The 21,367-nt window shown below is 44.8% G+C and overlaps 2 protein-coding genes across 2 annotated transcripts in view; one reads left to right on the top strand and one right to left on the bottom strand.

The window, feature by feature from the left end:
- Positions 1 to 329: 329 nt before the first annotated feature.
- Positions 330 to 9,068, top strand: LOC110509923 (erythropoietin-like). Its single transcript, XM_021591142.2, has 5 exons — positions 330 to 559; positions 3,407 to 3,537; positions 3,736 to 3,822; positions 5,955 to 6,119; positions 8,374 to 9,068. The coding sequence occupies exons 1-5, from the start codon at positions 544 to 546 to the stop codon at positions 8,527 to 8,529; spliced, it is 555 nt and encodes a 184-aa protein (XP_021446817.1). The 5' UTR covers positions 330 to 543; the 3' UTR covers positions 8,530 to 9,068.
- Positions 9,069 to 9,584: 516 nt separating this feature from the next.
- Positions 9,585 to 21,367, bottom strand: part of LOC110509402 (neuroligin-2) — an 88,947-nt gene continuing 77,164 nt past the window's right edge. Inside the window, exons 8-9 of the mRNA XM_036967505.1 lie at positions 14,085 to 14,451; positions 9,585 to 13,913 (exon numbers count right to left, since the gene is read on the bottom strand). Coding sequence (XP_036823400.1) covers positions 12,974 to 13,913; positions 14,085 to 14,451 — 1,307 coding nt within the window. The 3' untranslated portion in view covers positions 9,585 to 12,973. The remainder of the gene's footprint in view (positions 13,914 to 14,084; positions 14,452 to 21,367) is intronic.

Here is a 21,367-nt window from a genome sequence, read left to right as displayed (position 1 = left end):
TTTGAATCAATGTTCATTCAAAGCATATGGCAACCATTGCAAAGTAAAATATGGCATTTCCTCATTCTTAAATCAGTTACGAAAGACTAGAAACGATCACAAAAACGTTTATGACGTCATCAGATGGGCGAATCACTGTGGGAATCCGGATGGGTTACTGGGTACATCAATGCCATCCATTCTCCTCATTTAGAACAGACCGCTGAAGAATGACAGCTTGTACTTGTATGTTCAGCATACAGTGTGATAAGATAAATCAATAAGTACATGGCAGCTTGCCAAAACACGACACGGTTAACCTAGAATGAAAATAGCCGCGCCCTGAAAGACCATCGAGCTTTCATCTCTGGTGCGCACGAGGCATTCCATTGCGCTCTGAACAAGGGGCAAGGACACAAGTGGAGAAAGCCTATTTCAAGCTAATTTCATATTGTGTATGCCTAAATACTAGACAATTCGGCGTAGAAAGTGATTTTTTACGGAGTATATTGCACATGTACTTTGTTTAGCAGCGCCTTCTAAACATGTTGCACCATTTTGCGAATGACTTCCATTTCAGGTAAATTATATATTGCACACCATTATTTGATAACAATACTGTTTTTGTAATATACGGTAATACTGAAGCAAACATGTTAAGGAGATTAGGTCTATCCATTAACTTTTGTGCGCAAAGTTCCAAACGCATGTTTGAAAGTTTCCAGATGATATTTTCAGATGGACGTGCCTACGGTGCCTTCAATGGTATCGTTATGGCATGATTATTGGCATCCACCACCAGGTTTTCAGAATTTAAACGTCAAGGAGTTGCTGTATCTAGTCAATGGGTGAGGAATAGAACTATGCCCGCAACGATCTCTCTGGTGCGTAAAGTAAGCAGTTTATTGGGTGTTTACACAGATTTGCAGACGTTATTGCAGGTGTAAAGAAATGCTTGTGTTTTCTAGCTCCTACAGTGCAGTAATATCTAGAATTACATAATAATGCACACACACATACATACATACACACATATATATATATATATATATATATATATATATATATATATACATACATATACATACATACATACATACATACATACATACATACATACATACATATATATATATATATATATATATATATATATATATATATATATATATATATATAACAGAAAGAGCAAGATCAGAACGAACAATGTCAGAGTCCTGAATACAATTATATATAATGGTGTGTATATGGTGTGTATAGACAGTATATGAATAGAAAAGGTGTGTACAGCAGTCACTCCAATATTTGCAGGACAATGAGGACAATCTACCTTTCCAATTAAACTTTGCATAAGAAAGCAAAAAAGAAACCACTTGGCCTCAATTTCTTCACTAGATTTCCCAACAAGGGTTCAAGGCATACATTTACATATACTAGGCCTATATACAGTTGAAGTCGGAGGTTTACATACACCCTAACCAAATACATTTAAACTCAGTTTTTCACAATTCCTGACATTTAATCCTAGTAAAAATTCCCTGTGTTCAGTCCATTAGGATCACCACTTTATTTTAAGAATGTGAAATGTCAGGTATAATAGTAGAGAGAATTATTTATTTCAGCTTTTATTTCTTTCATCATATTCCCAGTGGGTCAGAAGTTTACATACACTCAATTAGTATTTGGTAGCATTGCCTTTAAATTGTTTAACTTGGGTCAAACATTTCGAAGTAGCCTTCCACAAGCTTCCCAAAATAAATTGGGTGAATTTTGGCCCATTCCTCCTGACAGAGCTGGTGTAACTGAGTCAGGTTTGTTGACCTCCTTGCTCACACATGCTTTTTCAGTTCTGCCCACAAATTTTCTATAGGATTGAGTTCAGGCTTTGTGATGGCCACTCCAATACCTTGACTTTGTTGTCCTTAAGCCATTTTTAACTTCCTGACTGATGTCTTAAGATGTTGCTTCAATATATCCACATAATTTTCCATCCTCATGATGCCATTTATTTTGTGAAGTGCACCAGTCCCTCCTGCAGCAAAGCACCCCCACAACATGAAGCTTCCACCCCCGTGCTTCACAGTTGGGATAGTGTTCTTCGGCTTGCAAGCCTCCTACTTTTTCCTCCAAACATAATGATAGTCATTATAGCCAAACAGTTCTATTTTTGTTTCATCAGACCAGAGGACATTTCTCCAAAAAGTACGATCTTTGTTCCCATGTGCAGTTGGAAACCATAGTCTGGATTTTTTATGAGTCTTCCTTGCTGAGCGGCCTTTCAGGTTATGTCGATATAGGACTCATTTTCTGTGGATATAGATACTTTTTACCTGTTTCCTCTAGCATCTTCATAAGGTCCTTTGCTGTTGTTCTGGGATTGATTTGCACTTTTCGCACCAAAGTATGTTCATCTCTAGGAGACAGAACGTATCTCCTTCCTGAGCGGTATGACGGCTGCATAGTCCCATGGTGTTCATACTTGCATACTATTGTTTGTACAGATGAACGTGGTACCTTCAGGCATTTGGAGAAAAAAAATTCTGAGGTCTTGGCTGATTTCTTTTGATTTTCCCAGGTACACATCCAATTCACTCAAATGATGTCAATTAGCCTATCAGAAGCTTCTAAATCCATGACAAAATTTTCAGGAATTTTCCAAGCTGTTTAAAGGCACAGTCAACTTAGTGTATGTAACTTCTGACCCACTGGAATTGTGATACAGTGAATTATACTTGAATTATACTTAATCTGTAAACAATTGTTGGAAAAATTACTTGTGTTATGCACAAAGTAGATGTCTTAGCCGACTTGCCAAAACTATATTTTGTTAACAAGAAATATGTGTATAGTGGTTGAAAAACAAGTTTGAATAACTCCAACCTAAGTGTATGTAAACTTCCGACTTCTTCAACTGTACCTCTACAGAAATCCATGACATACAGTAAAGTAGCATTATGTTCTGAAACAATGCATTACAGTAAGAGTGACAAGCACAATAACCTCATGATTATTTATCTGACATTGTGTTTATGTGTTCTTCTCAGGGTTAGAATGATGTGCATGGCCACAAACCTGTCTGCAGTTATTGGTCAATAAATCCGTGAAACCTGGGAGTTAGTTGTCATAGGGGGTTGATGTCTCTTCTGTGTAAATCCTCTGCAGAAGTAAATCAGAATTAGATTTTATAACCCACCTCATAGAGAAGCCATCGTATTGGCTCGAATGGGTTTTCCCAGTCCAACAGTCAAAACAGTCAGTTAATATTGTACAACCTTCACACTGTACCTGCTCTAGTGACCTTCTATTCTCTGGAACTGGTTGACATAACTTCCTGTTATGTGATTGTCAGATTTGCTGCCAGTCTGTAACTGCTCTCAGCCACCATTTCTAGCATTAGCCTGATGATGTGTGTGTGTGTGTGTCCCAGGGCCGGTGGTGGTACTGCTGACGGTACTCCAGTGGGCAGGACGAGGCCTCCCTTCTCCTGTCAGGCCCATCTGTGACCCCCGCGTCCTGGATCGCTTCATCATGGAGGCCCGCGACACAGAGACCGCTCTGGTGAGCTGAGGTCTAACAATCATGGACCTGAGCTACTTTTAAATGTTTGAAAAATGTCACATTAGAAGGTGGATGATGATACTACCAGAGTGTATTATGTGCAGAGACAATTCAGCTTTGTTAGTGTGTTTGATCTGTCGGTGTGTCTCATCTTACCCTAACTGTGTCAATATGTCTTGCCTTCCTTCCCTCTTGCAGCGAGGTTGCAAGGCAGGGTGTGGAGTGACAGGCACATTTGTGGTTCCTCTGACAAATGTTGACTTTGTAGTCTGGGAGACAAAGGATGTGAGTACCTGTCTATCAGTTCAATACCTGAGTTGTTCCATGAAATGAGTGCTTTTTGATGAGTGCCCTTTGATATTTTAAGTAGAAATTGTGCACCAATATTGGTAAGATGTCTATATGACTATCGCCCAGTAGCACTCACATCTGTAGCCATGAAATGCTTTGAAAGGCTGATCATGGCTCACATCAACACTTATCATCCCAGACACCCTGGACCCACTCCAATTCACATACTGCCTCAACAGATCCACAGATGACGCAATCTCTATTGCATTCCACACTGCCCTTTCCCACCTGGACAAAAGGAACACCTACATGAGAATCAAAAAGAAAGGAGGACCAAGGAACTCTTCATATAATTAATTAAAATGCCTTTATTTGTATGGCATGTTCAATGGAGTACTCCCTGGTGAAGGCCATGCAGCCAAATGTTTTTAAAATGTGTTTCCATTGAACATGCCATACAAATAAAGCCATTGAATTAATTATATGAAGAGTGCCTTGGTCCTCCTTTCTTTTTGACGACCAATTTACCCCTTTTACCAAAGAGCATCTTCTGTCTCCCAAAACCTACTATTGTGTACCTTAGCAGCGCTTCCCTTCCCTTCCTCTTTTTTTACCTATGTGAGAATGCTATTCATTGACTACAGCTCAGCGTTCAACATCATAGTGCCCTCCATGCTCATTACTAAGCTAAGGACCCTGGGACAGAACACCTCCCTCTGCAACTGGATTATGGACTTCCTGATGGTACGCCCCCAGGTGGTGAGGGTAAGCAACAACAGAGACGCCACGCTGACCCTCAACACGGGAACCCCTCAAGGGTGTGTGCTTAGTCCCCTCCTGTACTCCCTGTTCACCTGCATGGCCACGGATGACTCCAACACCATCATTAAGTTTGCAGATGACATAACGGTGGTAGGCCTGATCACCGACGATGATGAGACAGCCTATAGGGTGTAGGTTAGAGACCTGGAAGAGTGGCAGGACAAGAACCTCTCCCTCAACCTCAGCAAGACAAAGGAGCTGATCATGGACTACAGGAAATGAAGGGCCAAGCTCGCCCCCATTCACATCGACAGGGCTGTAGCGGAGCGGGTCGAGAGCTTTAAGTTCCTCTGTGTCCACATCACATCTATCATGGTCCAAAAACACCAACACAGTGGTGAAGAGGGCACGACAACACCTCTTCCCCCTCAGGAAGCTGAAAAGATTTGACATGGATAGATCCTCAAAAAGATCCTCAAAAAGTTCCACAGCTGCACCATTAAGAGCATCTTGACTGGCTGCATCACCGCTTGGTATGGCAACTGCTTGGCAACCGACCGCAAGGCGCTACAGAGGGTGGTGCAGACGGCTCAGTACATCCCTGGTGCCGAGCTCCCTACCATCCAGGACCTCTATACCAGGCGGTATCTGTGGAAAGCCCTAAAAATTGTCAAAGACTCAAGCCACCCAAGTTATAGACTGTTCTCTCTGCTACTGCACAGCAAGTGGGACTGGTGCACCAAGTCTTGAACCAACAGGACCCTGAACAGCTTCTACCCCCAAGCCATAAGACTGCAAAAGAGTTAGTGAAATAGTCAACCAAATAGCTACCCGGACTATCTGCATTGACCCTTTTTACACTAACTTTTTTGACTCATCACATACGCCGCTGCTACTGTTTACTATCTGTCACTTTATTTCTAGTTATATGCACAGTACATATCTAACTCAATTATCTCATACCCCTGTACATTGTCTCGGTACTGGTACCCTTTGTATATTGCCAAGTTATTCATTGTGCAACATATATTATTTTATTATTACGTTTATTATTATTATGTTTTACTTTTCTATTTTCTTTCTTTGCATTGCTGGGAAGGGCCCGTAAGTAAGCATTTCACTGTTAGGCCACACCTATTGTTTACAAAGTTAACATTTGATTTGATTTGAACTTACATGGAGTCCATTGAGTCCACTGAGCTCTAACTGCCAATACATGTATTTCTGTACAGTGTACCCATTAATACAGGATTCACCCTAATGTGCATGCATCTTTAGCTATATAATGATAATGTATTATGACATTCTGTGAGTTTTGTTTTAGCCTACGCATGTATATAATGCGTGTATGTGTGTATTCCCAGACTGAGGAGCAGGCTTTGGAGGTCCAGTCGGGGATGTCTCTGTTCGGCCAGGCCCTGGGTGCTGTGAGGGAGTCAGTGAGCCGTGTTGCCGTGCAGATCCTCATCGACAACAACAAGAGCAACATCCACAGCCTGGGCCAGGTGCTGCGCAGCCTCCACATCCAGGTGACTCACTGAGGAGTGTGAGTGTCTCGTCTACAGCATGGCCAGTGGATGGGACTGTGGTGTGAACCTTTTTGTTATGTAGGGCCAGGAGAGTTCCTGGTCTGATCACATGGTAAAGCCAATAGGCCCAGATCACATGACCTAACCAGGAAAAACTCCTATCCCACTTATCAGATATGTTTTGTGTCTCTGTTTCTACCGTATATCACGTTTTAAGGTATGACCCCGTGCAGACAGTGTTGAAAAAACAAAAATGTTTATTCCTTAAACAGGGACAGGCAAACGACAGGTCAAGGCAGGCAGGGGTCAATAATCCAGAAAGGTTGTAAGGTACAAAACAGCAAGCAGGCGCAGGCCCAGGTCAGGCAGAGGTCGGTAATCCAGAGTAGTGGGGCAAAGGTACAGGATGACAGGCAGGCTCAGGGTCAAGGCAGGCAGAACGGTCAGAACCGGGAAACTAGAAAACAGGAGCAAGGAAACAGGTGGGAGCAGGGAAACAAAATGCTGGTAGGGATTCTACGAACAAAGTGAACTGGCAACAGACAAACAGAGAACACATGTATAAATACACAGGGGATAATGGTGAAGATGGGTGACACCTGGAGGGGGTGGAGACAAGCACAAAGAAGTGAAACAGAGCAGGGCGTGACACCGTATGTGTGAGTCAGTTTGTACGTACTATACTCGACTGTACTGTACTGAACCTCCCCTGCAGAGAGCCTCATTGGGAATAGATAAGTGTTCTTGGAAAGGTCATGGAACAAAGGCACCAAAGGAGGCTGGTGCAGGGAGGACATCTAAAAACAATGCCTGGAATGGAGTGAATGCAATGGTATCCAACACACGTCCTCCCACGTTCCAGCCATTACTCTCTAGGCTATGTGGGACGCTAGCGTCCCATCTGGCCAACATCCAGTGAGATTGCAGAGCGCCAAATTCAAATACAGAAATACTCATTATAAAAATTCAGAAAACAAAACATATTTTACAGAGGTTTAAAGATTAACTTCTTGTGAATCCAACCACGGTGTCAGATTTTTAAAATGCTTTACGGCGAAAGCATACCTTACGATTATTTGAGAACATAGCCCAGTTGACAAATTATTACAAACAGTAACCAGCCAAGCAGAAGTGTTACAAAACTCAGAAATAGAGATAAAATGAATCTCTTACCTTTGATGATCTTCATATGGATGCACTCAGCAGACATTCATTTACTCAATAAATGTTCCTTTTGTTCGATAAAGTCTCTTTATATCCAAAAATCTCAGTTTTGTTGCGCATTTTCTTCAGTAATCCACAGGCTCAAACTCAGTCAAAACAGGCAGACGAAAAATCCAAATTGTATCCGTAAAGTTCATAGAAACATGTCAAACGATGTTTATATTCAATCCTCAGGTTGTTTTTAGCCTAAATGATCTATAATATTTCAACCGGACAATAACGTCATCAATATAAAAGGTAAACAAGAAATGCACTCTCTTGCACATGAAAAAGCTCTGTGACACTTCAGGGTCCACTCATTCAGACTGGTCTTACTCCCTCATTTATAAGAATACAAGCCTGAAACAATTTCTAAAGACTGATGCCATCTAGTGGAAGAGATAGGAACTGCAAATTGAGTCCTAAGTCAATGGATACTGTAATGGCATTGAATAGAAAACTACAAAACCAAAAAATGAATGGATTTTTCTCAGGTGTTCGCCTGCCAAATCAGTTCTGTTATACTCACAGACACTATTTTAACAGTTTTGGAAACTTTAGAGTGTTTTCTATCCAAATCTACCAGTTATATGCATATCATATCTTCTGGGCCTGAGTAGCAGGCCATTTAATTTGGGCATGCTTTTCATCCAAAATTCCGAATGCTTCCCCCTACCCTAGAGAAGCCTGTGATGGGTACAGTCAGCCAGACATTCCCTTGTCCTCTCTGCCCTCTCCCCTCAGTGTACCACCGCCTACCTGCCACGCTTTGTTTGCTTTTCTGTCAGAGGCGCCACTCTTCTCAGAAACTTGTGCCTTTTAAGGGTACTGCAGTTCAGTGACTGAGATGGCATTGAGCAGGCCGGGTATGGCAGTGGAAGTTAGTGGAAAGGTGACAGAATGGGGGTTCTATTTGGCTGCATACGGTTTCGTATGGAGTAGCAGGCCAAGAAGAACCTGGAATAGACCCTCTTCCACAGAACAGATGAGTGGTGCTTTTTTTCCCAGGGTTGTGTACTAAACCTTGTTCTTCCTCCCATCCATTGAACAGGACCTGCCCCTTCCTCCAGCACCAGCAGTAGGTGACTTAGTGACTAGGAAGGTGTCGTCCTTATCTGAGCTGCTCCATGTCCACACCAACTTCCTACGAGGGAAGGTTCGCCTGCTGCTCACCAACGCACCTGCCTGTCAACAGAACAGCACTTGATTGGAGCTTTCCTCTGTGATTGGACCGTTGTTTAGAGAGAGGATGAGGTGATTGGACGAAGTCTCTGAATGGCTTACCAGTATGGAATGTGTAGACAAGGTGATTGCTGACCGGACAAAAACTGGTGGATAAGTAAGTTCCCTGTGGGTGGAGTTGGTGAGAACATGAATGAGTGAGAGAGAAAAAAACGGAAGTTCTACAGCTCATTGACCTCACCAGTTCCTCATACTACCTAGCAGTACTGCCAAAGAGCTCTGATGCATGCAGTGGAATAAGCTACAGATGGAACACATCATAGAAGATCATATATAAAGTCCTAAATCCAATAATTGTATATTATGTTCTATTTATACAGCTTGCATTAAACTTGTCTTAACCGTGTTTTTATATAAATCTCTATTTTCATATATGAGTGTGTCCCTTTTAGTCTTTGAACCATAGGTTTCTCATTGATGCTAAGGTTTAACATACTGAAGTCAGTGTTTGTGTGTTCATGTAATATACTTGCTCAGTGCCGTTATAATTCAGACCACAGGTACACTTTGCTGCAAGACAATGTATTGATCACTTCTCACTTCTGCCCTCTGTCTGTCTGTACCCCTCCCTCCCTCCATGCCCCCTCTCTCTACCTTTCTCTGGCTCACCCTGTCTTTGGGGTCAGAGCAGACATTGTATTTCACCACCAGGCAGCACATACAGCTCTTCCGGCCTGGCAGGTGGAGAATTGAAGATGAGAATGAGTTCAGTTCCTGGAGACAGTTCTGCACTCTGTTGCCCTCTGCTGGATAGACCGTGACATCATTGCCCTACTTAGACCCCGCATACACAAAGAACAGCTCTATGGCTATAAAAAGAAAAAGACATCATCAGGAAATCATCTCATATTTGTGCATATAGACCAAATGCTCACCCAAAACAAAAAACACACAAAAGAACACCAACCAAAGTATGTCAACATGGGAAATGATTAATCAGATCAGCAACCACTCACAGATTATCGATTTAAATAATTAGATGTTGTGTGTTCATAGACAATAACAGGGAGGCAAATGTGATAATTTGTTTAAGAATGTATTTTTAATGTTCTCCATTTCAGGTGCACAACATACAGTCTGTAATAGCCTCTATATGAAATAGAAATATTAACTTCATTCTTTAAACCCGTTCGTTATGCTTCCTTACAGTGTCTTAATCCTCCAGTAAGTGCTGATTTCAGACTAAATGAAAACAGAGACAAACAGGTGCAAACCTTTTTGGGCAACCCAGCGTGAACCTTGGAAAAGTAGAGATTTGCATCCTTGTAATGTTTCTTTGTAACATTGAGCCAAAGTCAGACTTTAGTGTCACTGTGTAAACTTGGTGAGAGTGTGCTTCCAGAGTCTGTTGGCTGCCATATCCCTGGTTTCCAAATTTCAGTCATATATATATATATATATATATATATATTTTTTTTTTTTTAGAAAAATACTGTATTTTTTCACTTTTCCTTTTTGGAAACATGGGCCTCTCAAATGGACAGCAAACAGGTGGGCTGATATTCCCAGAAAATGACTTAAACAGAGAGTGTGCATGGCAGACATTATAGTAAAGGATAGCAAAGCAACCACAACCATCAGAGTCTGAAACAAGACTAAATAGTACAAAGGAGTTGACAACATACTGTACCTGTTCTAAGCTATGGGTAATACTGTATGTCATATCTCAGGACAGTGAGTGTCACTAACAAGTACCAACAGCACCGCCATCAAGATTCAAGTTTCCTAGTTCTGTAGGTTTGGGTTGAGCACAGTTTCAAACCATGGCTTTATCTCTACCACTCTCCATCAGTGCCTTCCGGTTTTCTTTCCTTCTGTCTCTCGCTCTTGATCACTCTCCTATTTTCTTTTTCTCTGTATTCTATCTAAATCTGCTATTTATGCAGCTCTTATCTTTGGCCACTTAACGGATGCAGAAGGCTCATCTTAAATTAATCCAAACAAAATCTGTCTTCATGATTGATGTGGCAATTGACAATTGTGCAAGTAATGCCCACCTCCATCCAAAACCCCACACACATCCAGTATGTCCTTTCTACCCTAGAGAAACCTGAGCCATATCCCCTTACCTACTGCTATTATGTTGAACTCAATCATGCTAGGATTTTAGATGTAGTTCACAGATCATTCATGTATGTTAATAACTGTCTACATGTTCCCATAACTTGTTGCACTTTGACCTTGAAAATCTAAGAAATGAAAGAGAATCAACCAACAACAACGGATCAGCCGTCTGAACTTGCACCTGCTGTCACAAAGGAAAGATTTCACCGTTCACTCATAAACCAAACCATAAACATAATATGTACAAATACCACTTTGTTCTCTTACACTTAAAAAAATGTACAGTTTGTTTTCGATGGTGTTTGTTTTGTTATTTTCTCTGAGTCCCGGCCCCTGTGACAGATGCCAGTCTAACCCCAGTGTGATCATCATCATCCCAAAACAAGACAGGAAACAGAACAGGAAAAACATGGGGAACTCAATCCTGCCAGGTTTGTTTTTTTCTGTGTATATGTGAGTAATGTGTATCAAATGTTTTTTTCTACTCAAGATTTAGAACGCATCCTCAGTGCATCGGAGACATGTCAGGCTTCTTCTGAAGAGTCATCTCTCCATCGTCGCTGTTGGTTTTGATGTCAAGGTTTTTCGTATTGTCTCAACATCTGTTCTGTAACAGTTTTTTTTTCATGAATGTCCAGAGTTCATTGTGTCCCTGTGTTCAGTTGTGCGGTTGAAAGATCTAAAACGTGCGTACAAGGCTTTTCACCTTTGACCTACAGTATGTCAGTCAGTCTGTCTGAGCCCCCCTCATACCCCCTGCACCCTCTCCCCCTGCACCCTCTCCCCTCAGAACAACAGAAGTGGATTTGAAAAGACAGAGTCATACCCAGTCTCCAAAAACCTGAAGCACGTAGCTAAAAGTCCACTGAGGAGAGGAGTGCTTAAAACGAAGATAATTGTTCAGAGACAACCCTTTATTCCCGGGAAAATGTGTAGAATTCTATCAGTTTTTATCATTGAGGCAATCCACGTGAAGTATGACATTTTCACCATTCAAAAACAAGTATTAGTCTATCATGGACAAACACTGCAAGCTGATGGAGTGGTAAAGTCCAACAATGTTTCCTTCAGTCGACCGTGCAACACTCCACAGGTAAAGTAATGAGAGAAATAAAACGAGGGAGAGAGAGAGAGGGGGCTTCCATCAGTCTTTCAGGGCGGCAGGTGCTTGTGGAACAGCCTCAGTGATAAGAAAGGAAAAAAATAAAGGACATATTTGTTGTCCTTGTTATAATCATAGTCAATATTCATCTCTTGAAAGCCTTTTTGAAGTATCTACAGAATAGAAGATAGTTTTCTTGTGCACGAAGTTCAGCTGACGTAAAAAACAAAAAGAAAGTACTTTAAGAAAATAAAAAAAACAAGAAAAAAAACAAGGCCAAACCTGGAAATAAAAAGGAAGAATTCTAGATTTCCACTCTGATGTCCATCCTCCAATTAGAAAATAAAAATCATGCAGAAGATCCCAGACAAAAAAAACAGTTATAAATCTTAATATTCTCTCATATTTTTTACATGGACATATTTAATATTTTCCCCGTTGAGTAGAGCCCAGCCAAGGTGCAACACTGAATGCAGTAAAAACAAAAATAAATTGCAAAAGATCAAAAAGAAAGATGACACGTCTGGCACTTTTTTGATTATGATAATTCCTTGTGTAAGATCAAGTCAGGATGGGCCTCTCCAGGTGGTCCATTGGACCCCATTGAAAGAAGAGCGTTATCACAGTACTTGGCACCAAGAATGCTGGTAAAAACGAGATATCAGGATCTCACCTTTTTCATTCATATCCTTACAATTTATCAATAATACATAATTTACATTTATGTGTTTGTATAAAAGACTCCAAAGAGGAGAAGTGATTTGCGCAAGAGAGAAATAGGATGAAAATGAGACTGGGAGGATTGTGTGAACGTTGTGATCAAGAGCTATAGGAACAGACATGGAGAGAAGTGAGTGGGAGGCAGAGAGAAGAAGAACAGTAATATTGTTTGAGAGAGAGAGGAAGATAGAGAGTGAGAGAGAGAAAGAGAGTGAAATACCCAGATTGTACAGACATATGAACAGGTTGGAAGATGTGTGATAGAGATGTGTTAGTTGGGTAATGATAGTCTTTGTCCCAGCAGCCCACAGCCTGAGTCAGACTGAGCCATGCATCCCAACAGTAGGGGGCGATAACACAGCCTCATGGGGAGATTGACAGAGAACAGAATGACACGGAGAAAGAGAAAAAAGCAACACAGAAAAAGAAGAGAGGATAACCCCAGTAAGAGAGAGAAGAAGGAGAGGACCAGTCTGTGTGGTGTTCATTTGTATCTCTGCTGATCCAGAGGTTATGCCTGGTCCTATACGCGGGTGGTGGAGTGTTGGTGTGGCAGGGCGTTGTTGCTGTGGCCGGGGGTGGGGGTGGTGGAGGGTGCCGGGGCGGGGGGGTAGGTGTTGAAGGGGTGGAGGGGCTGCATGCCGCTGATAGTGCTGGGCATCATGGTGATGGTGTTTGCCGTCATCAGCGGCACGTCCTCCGGTGCCCGCCGCAGCGCCAGCGTGTAGTCCGGCGGGCCCACCTGCGCCCGCAGCGGCTCCAGGTCGCCATGGAGACCACGGGAAGGGAGGGGCGTGCCGATACCATGCTCCATCTCTACTCTCTGCTGCTTCATCTGCAGGGACATGAGCTCCTCCTCCTGGCTCAGTGCCAGGTCATTGTGGGACGGGGCACCCACCCCTCCCATGCCCAAGCCCATGGCGGTGCCCATGCCACGCTGGGGGGACAAGCGGCGGTGGCGTCTCTGCAGCAGCTCGTGGCGCTTGTCCCGTTTGTAGTAGAGCGCTGCGAAGGCCAGCACGTTGAGGAAGAGCAGCGAGGCGCCCACAGCCACAGTCACACTCAGCTCCGTGGAGTAGTCCCTTATCTCGTCGGGGAACGGGTTGCGGCGGGGCGGCTCGGAGGGGTCTGGCTCGGGTTCAGAGGGGTTGGTGGAGATGACGGGGTGGCGGGTAGAGCGTGCCCCAGGGGGGCCAGGCCGGTGGACGCGGGGACCTCCTCCTCCAGGTGGCAGCCGGGTGGTGATGGGGTTGATATCCTCATGCAGGGAGTGCAGGTGAGGCACCAGCTCCAGCCAGAAGGCCACCTTGTTGGCCCGGTAGTTGTCCCTGACGCGGGGCTTCAGGCCAATATGGAGGTACTGCTTGTCCTTGGAGCTGAACTTGGTCCAGATGACCTCCTCAAAGCGGTTGGGCTTGGTGTGGATGAACTTAGTGTCCTGAGGGACAGGCAGGTTGGGATCCCTGATGGAAAAAAAGAGAACAAGAGAGAGAAGGAAGGAAGGAAAAAAGGAAGGAAAGAAAGATGAAAGATTATCAAAATAATTGAGCATGTACTGTATGCATCTGATAGAGCATGTTTCTAATTTGATATCTCAGTGCTGTGTCTAGGTCCTGTCTAGGTTCAGTACTGACCCGGTCTTGGCAAAGTTGGTCCAGTAGGTCATGACCACAGCACTGAGCATGACGTCATTCTTGGAGAAGTTACAGGGGAACAGGTCTGTGGCTCCCACCATGGGGACCCCAAACACGTAGGGCAGCTCATCCCCGTGGGCCGCGTCCGCCCACTCTGGCCGGGCCTCCGTCTGGCAGTGGTGGTGGAAGGTGTAGAAGTAGACAGGAGACTGGAACTCAGCGTGCAGCTTGGCTGTGGCCACAGCTGGCGCCACCCACTGGTGATCTGTGAACAGTGCCAGCAGGGTCTTCCTCCTCATGTCTATGTTGTCCCTGTCGGCCCAGTCTGTGTACATGAACTTTATGGTCTCTCTCAGGATGTCCTTACCTGGAGACAGACAGATGGGGTGAGACACAGAGAGAGCAATATAGAGATGAGAGAGAGAGAGAATGAGCAAGAGAGAGAGAGAGAGAGAGAGAGAATGAGCAAGAGAGAGAGAGAGAGAGAGAGAGAAAGAGAGAGAAAGGGGAGAGAGAATGAGACCAAGAGAGGGATTAGGGAGACAGAGAGAGTGTGGAGAGACAGAGAGGGGGAGACAAAGAGATGAGAGAGAGACAGAGAGAGGGGGAGAAGCAGAGAAAGGGAGGAGAGACAGAGAACGAGCAAGAGAGAGATTAGAGTGAGAGAAAGTGTAGAGACAGAGAATGAGAGCAAGAGAAAGATTAGAGAGACAGAGGGGGGAGAGACAGGTGGGGGGGGGGGGGGGGGGCAGAGAATGAGAGTAGGGACTATCAAGAGAAAACTTCTAACAAACCAAAACCTGCAGAAGAAACACTGCGGAACCTAGAAATACCATCCAACACAGAACTGAGTGAGTAATATTCAGTCTGAAGCTACTTCTGAAGCCAAAAAGACCATCTCTAGGTAATTTTGTTATATAAAGTTAAGTAAATAAGTATACTAAGCTACCAAAATGCTAGGACAGAACAGACCTGGCAGCACCTTCAATTAGCACTGAGGTGTGAAGTCAGATGTGTGAAAGCTCTTGAACCCAACAATGGCAGGAGAGTTTCACAGCTCTCCCCACCCAAATTTAGCGACCTTTGAAGCCCCAATGGCTTATCCCTGTCCAGAGGTCATTACAATACAGCACCCTATGTATAATAAAAATAACACTGCAGGAATAAGTATAAAAAAAAACTCCTCAAGGACAATCCAGAAACATTATTTGCTGACTGCTACAAAGAGGGGAACGTAAGCAACTTCATTTCCCACACAGACCCTCCCCTGGCATAGCACAGTGCTGTAAGAGCACACTACCCCAACAGAGAGGGTATTGGCCCAGGGTGGAAACTCAGAATACTAGACATTCAGGAAATTGAAACAACATCTGTCAGCGTGTACAAGTCTGGGACAGATATGGTGCAGGGCATCCTCATGCAGGACTTTACGGGATAAAGAGCGAGCACAGCAGGAAAAGCTCTCCCTGTGATGACTCCCCATCCTGAGTGAGTCTGATCACACCTCTTCAAACTGTCCTGCAGACGAGGATAGACACCCCCCCCCCCCCCCCGGCACTGAACACACCCAGGTTCCACAACTGCACTGCTCCTCCATCATTGAGAGGGATGAATTCATAGAGCTGGAGAGAGACGTGTTGGAGCTCAGAGAGCTAGTCCACACAATCCAGACAGAAAACCCCCACAAAACAGACAAGCACAACAAGACCTGGAGGGCAGAATGTGACGATGGACGGCTGTCTGAGAGAGCTGGCTGCTCTACGGACTGAACCTAAAGAGGCACACATGGCATTGAAGGACGAGGTCAGAAGGCTGAGGTGTGACAGAGAGCAGGACACTCCACCAGACAAGCCAGCAAGGCTGGGAGTGATTGAAAAAGCTTCTTCCACTCACCCCAGCACACAAGTGTTTATCTCCACCCTGCTACCACAAAAATACTTTCACCCTGCCACCATACAGCGGGTGAATGCAAGCATTTTGCAAGACTGTGCCTCAAAACCTAAATGTCTACCTGGCCCACCACTCCACCCTGGACTTTAACAGCCTTTACGACCAGGTCCACCTCCACAAGGCAGCAATCCCAACTTTTTCCAGGACCCTGAAGGACGTCGGCACGCACCTGAAGGACGTCATCCTCAACCGTAGCCCCAACACCTCACACAGGAGCAACAGAGCAACGGACACCCCGCCCAGACCAGCAAGACACCCTCCCAGACCTGCAAGACCCCCTCCCGAAGGACCTGCACCAAGGGAACCCATGCCAAGAGGACCTACACCCACACCACAGCATCACCAGCCACACACCAACCAACTAAGACCACACCAAGCAGACCCTGGCCACACCCTATATTGCCCCCCCATATCAGACCATTGCACACGCTTTTTCAGTTCTGCCCACACATTCTCTACAGGATTGACGTCAGGGCTTTGTGATGGCCACTCCAATACCTTGACTTTGTTGTCCTTAAGCCATTTTGCCACAACTTTGGAAGTATGCTTGGGGTCATTGTCCATTTGGAAGACCAATTTGCGACCAAGCTTTAACTTCCTGACTGATTTCGAGATGTATCCAATAGATCCACAAAATGTTCCTGCCTTATGATGCCATCTATTTTGTGAAGTGCACCAGTCCCTCCTGCAGCAAAGCACCCCCACAACATGATGCTGCCACCCCGTGCTTCACGGTTAGGATGGTGTTCTTCAGCTTGCAAGCCTGCTTTTCCTCCAAACATAACGGTGGTCATTATGGCCAAACAATTATATTTTTGTTTCATCAGACCAGAGGACATTTCTCCAAAAAGTACGATCTTTGTCCCCGTGTGCAGTTGCAAACCGTAGTCTGGCTTTTTTATGGCGGTTTTCGAGCAGTGGCTTATTTCTCGCTGAGTGGCCTTTCAGGTTATGTTGATATAGGACTTGTTTTACTGTGGATATAGATACTTTTGTGCCTGTTTCCTCCAGCATCTTCACAAGGTCCTTTGCTGTTGTTCTGGGATTGATTTGCACTTTTCACACCAAAGTATGTTCATCTCTAGAACGCGTCTCCTTCCTGAGCGGTATGACGGCTGCGTGGTCCCATGGTGTTTATACTTGCCTTTATACTTGCCTTGGTCGGATGCTGTGGGGGGTGCAGAGCTGTTGGCCATAGTTGGGGTAGCCAGGTGGAAAGCATGGCCAGCCGTAGAGAAATGCTTGTTGAAATTCTCGATTATCGTGGATTTATCAGTGGTGACAGTGGTTCCTTGTCTCAGTGCAGTGGGCAGCTGGGAGGAGGTACTGTTATTCTCCAAGGACTTTAGAGTGTCCGAAAACTTTTTGAAATTAGTGCTGCCGGATGCACATTTCTGTTTGAAAAAGCTAGCCTTTGCTTTCCTAACTGACTGTGTGTATTGGTTCCTGACTTCCCTGAAAAGTTACATACCGTGGGGACTATTCGATGCTAGTGCAGTACGCCACATGGTGTTTTTACACTGGTCAAGAGCAGTCAGGTCTGGAGTGAACCAAGGGCTATATCTGTTCTTAGTTCTACATTTTTTGAACGGGGCATACTTATTTAAGATGGTGAGGAAAGCACTTTAAAAGAACAACCAGGCATCCTCTACTGACGGGATGAGGTCAATATCCTTCCAGGATACACGGGCCAGGTCAATTAGAAAGGCCTGCTCACAGAAGTGTTTTAGGGAACTATGGCAAATCACTAAAACAATACAGAAATACACTATGGAAAAATAAGGAACAGCACGTCAAAAATCAGCTCAACGTAATTGTAGAATCCATATTCTCTAACCACTTCTGGGATATTGGAAAACTCTAAACAAACAACATGAATCTATCCAAAACGGATATGTATGGATAAATCACGCCAATCTTTTGGGCTCTATAACAAAGAACAAACATCAAAAACAAATACGTGATCAAATACAAATCTTAGAATCAATTATTAAAGACTACCAGAACCCACTGGATTCTCCAATTACATTGAATGAGTTACAGGACAAAATAAAAACCCTCCAACCCAAAAAGGCCTGTGGTGTTGATGGTATCCTCAATGAAATGATCAAATATACAGACAACAAATTCCAATTGGCTATACTAAAACTCTAACATCATACTTAGCTCTGGCATCTTCCCCAATATTTGGAACCAAGGACTGATCACCCCAATCCACAAAAGTGGAGACAAATTTGACCCCAATAACTACCGTGGAATATGTGTCAACAGTAACCTTGGGAAAATCCTCTGCATTATTATTAACAGCAGACTCGTACATTTCCTCAATGAAAACAATGTACTGAGCAAATGTCAAATTGGCTTTTTACCAAATTACCGTACAACAGACCATGTATTCACCCTGCACACCCTAATTGACAACCAAACAAACCAAAACAAAGGCAAAGTCTTCTCATGCTTTGTTGATTTCAAAAAAGCCTTCGACTCAATCTGGCATGAGGGTCTGCTATACAAACTGATGGAAAGTGGTGTTGGGGGTAAAACATACGACATTATAAAATCCATGTACACAAACAACAAGTGTGCGGTTAAAATTGGCAAAATACACACACATTTCTTCACACAGGGTCGTGGGGTTAGACAGGGATGCAGCTTAAGCCCCACCCTCTTCAACATATATATCAACGAATTGGCGCGGGCACTAGAAAAGTCTGCAGCACCCGGCTCCCCCTGCTAGAATCCGAAGTCAAATGTCTGCTGTTTACCGATGATCTGGTGCTTCTGTCACCAACCAAGGAGGGCCTACAGCAGCACCTAGATCTTATGCACAGATTCTGTCAGACCTGGGCCCTGACAGTAAATCTCAGTAAGACCAAAATAATGGTGTTCCAAAAAAGGTCCAGTCACCAGGACCACAAATACAAATTCCATCTAGACACTGTTGCCCTAGAGCACACAAAAAACTATACATACCTTGGCCTAAACATCAGCGCCACAGGTAACTTCCACAAAGCTGTGAACGATCTGAGAGACAAGGCAAGAAGGGCATTCTATGCCATCAAAAGAAACATAAATTTCAACATACCAATTAGGATTTGGCTAAAAATACTTGAATCAGTCATAGAGCCCATTGCCCTTTATGGTTGTGAGGTCTGGGGTCCGCTCACCAACCAAGACTTCACAAAATGGGACAAACACCAAATTGAGACTTTGCACGCAGAATTCTGCAAAAATATCCTCCGTGTACAACGTAGAACACCAAATAATGCATGCAGAGCAGAATTAGGCCGATACCCACTAATTATCAAAATCCAGAAAAGAGCCGTTAAATTCTACAACCACCTAAAAGGAAGTGATTCACAAACCTTCCATAACAAAGCCATCACCTACAGAGAGATGAACCCGGAGAAGAGTCCCCTAAGCAAGCTGGTCCTGGGGCTCTGTTCACAAACACAAACACACCCTACAGAGCCCCAGGACAACAGCACAATTAGACCCAACCAAATCATGAGAAAACAAAAAGATAATTACTTGACACATTGGAAAGAATTAACAAAAAAACAGAGCAAACTAGAATGCTATTTGGCCCTAAACAGAGAGTACACAGCGGCAGAATACCTGACCACTGTGACTGACCCAAAATTAAGGAAAGCTTTGACTATGTACAGACAGTGAGCATAGCCTTGCTATTGAGAAAGGCCGCCGTAGGCAGACATGGCTCTCAAGAGAAGACAGGCTATGTGCTCACTGCCCACAAAATGAGGTGGAAACTGAGCTGCACTTCCTAACCTCCTGCCCAATGTATGACCATATTAGAGAGACATATTTCCCTCAGATTACACAGATCCACAAAGAATTCGAAAACAAATCCAAATTTGAAAAACTCCCATATCTACTGGGTGAAATTCCACAGTGTGCCATCACAGCAGCAAGATTTTAACCATTTGTTGTCACGACTTCTACCGAGGGTAACTTCTCTCCCTGTTCGGGCGGCGCTCGGCGCTCGGCGTCGCCGGTCTACTAGCCACTACCGATCCCTTTTTCTTTTTCTGGTTGTTTTGTCTGTGTTCCTTTTCACACCTGGTTTTCAATTGCTTTGATTTCTGTGGGTATATAGGGCAGCTGTTACCTGCCGTAATTCGTGCAGGATTAGACTTGTGTGTATTGCGTTCGATGGTATTTGATGTTTGTTGTTTTTTTCGCATTTACGCACGTGTATGTAAAGTGTCGGAACTGTGTTAGTTCCTCCGTGTGTTTGCACGATTATTCGAGAGCGTAGTTTGGGGATTTTTGTTCTGTGCCATTTGCATTGCTGGACTATTATTAAACACGCTCCTCAGACATCCCTGCTCTCCTGCGCCTGACTCCTACACCTCTCACCAAGACGCATGTTATCACAGAATCCTGCACCAATATAATTATGGAGTCAGCAGGAGCGGACGCACTTCCTGGGTCCGTGGAGGAGCGAGTTCAACACCACACGGCAGTGTTACACCGACTGGGGACCGCCATGGATCAGGTGATGGCGACGATGGAGAGATGGGAGAGAGGTGGCCTTCCCACACCGTTATCAGCTACACCCCAACCAGTACCACTACCCTCTCCTTCATTGCCTGAGCACAGTGGAATTCGACTCGCCCTCCCGAGGGACTATGATGGGACGGCGGCCGGGTGCCAGGGTTTCTTACTCCAGATGGACCTATACCTGGCGACCGTTCGTCCGGCTCCTTCGGGGGGTGAGAGCGTGAACGCCCTCGTCTCCTGCCTCGCAGGTAAAGCCCTGGAGTGGGCCAACGCGGTGTGGAACGATCCTGACTCGGCGAGGGACCACTACCCAGAGTTCACCCGCCGCTTTCGGGCCGTGTTTGATCACCCACCTGAGGGTCGAGCGGCGGGTGAACGGCTGTTCCATCTGAGGCAGGAGAGGAGGAGTGCTCAGGACTTTGCTCTAGAGTTCCGGACCTTGGCCGCTGGCGCGGGATGGAACGACAGGGCCTTGATCGATCACTATAGGTGTAGTTTGCGTGAGGACGTCCGTAGGGAGCTGGCCTGTAGAGACACCACCCTGTCCTTGGACCAATTGATCGACATGTCCATTCGGTTGGACAACTTGCTGGCGACCCGTGGACGTCCAGATCGGGCTCTGTCAGTTCCATCTCCCAGCTCCACCACTCCAACACCCATGGAGCTAGGAGGTGCTTCAGCGAGGGCGACCGGAGGAGGGGGCCTTTCCTGTGCCAGCTGTGGTCGCAGAGGGCACACTGCTGACCGGTGCTGGGGGGGTCCCCCCGGGAGTCGAGACGCCAGGCCGAGCACTGCCCGGACACCTCAGG

Source organism: Oncorhynchus mykiss, chromosome Y (genome assembly GCF_013265735.2).
Source record: "Oncorhynchus mykiss isolate Arlee chromosome Y, USDA_OmykA_1.1, whole genome shotgun sequence".
NCBI lineage: Eukaryota > Metazoa > Chordata > Actinopteri > Salmoniformes > Salmonidae > Oncorhynchus > Oncorhynchus mykiss.
The sequence above is the reverse complement of the archived record's forward strand: the minus strand, read 5'-3'. Positions and strand labels throughout refer to the sequence as shown.

Coding starts and splice junctions, on each gene's coding strand:
- LOC110509923 (XM_021591142.2), top strand. Junction 3,538..3,735: donor GCGACACAGAGACCGCTCTG/GTGAGCTGAGGT, acceptor TCCCTCTTGCAG/CGAGGTTGCAAGGCAGGGTG. Junction 6,120..8,373: donor TGCGCAGCCTCCACATCCAG/GTGACTCACTGA, acceptor TCCATTGAACAG/GACCTGCCCCTTCCTCCAGC.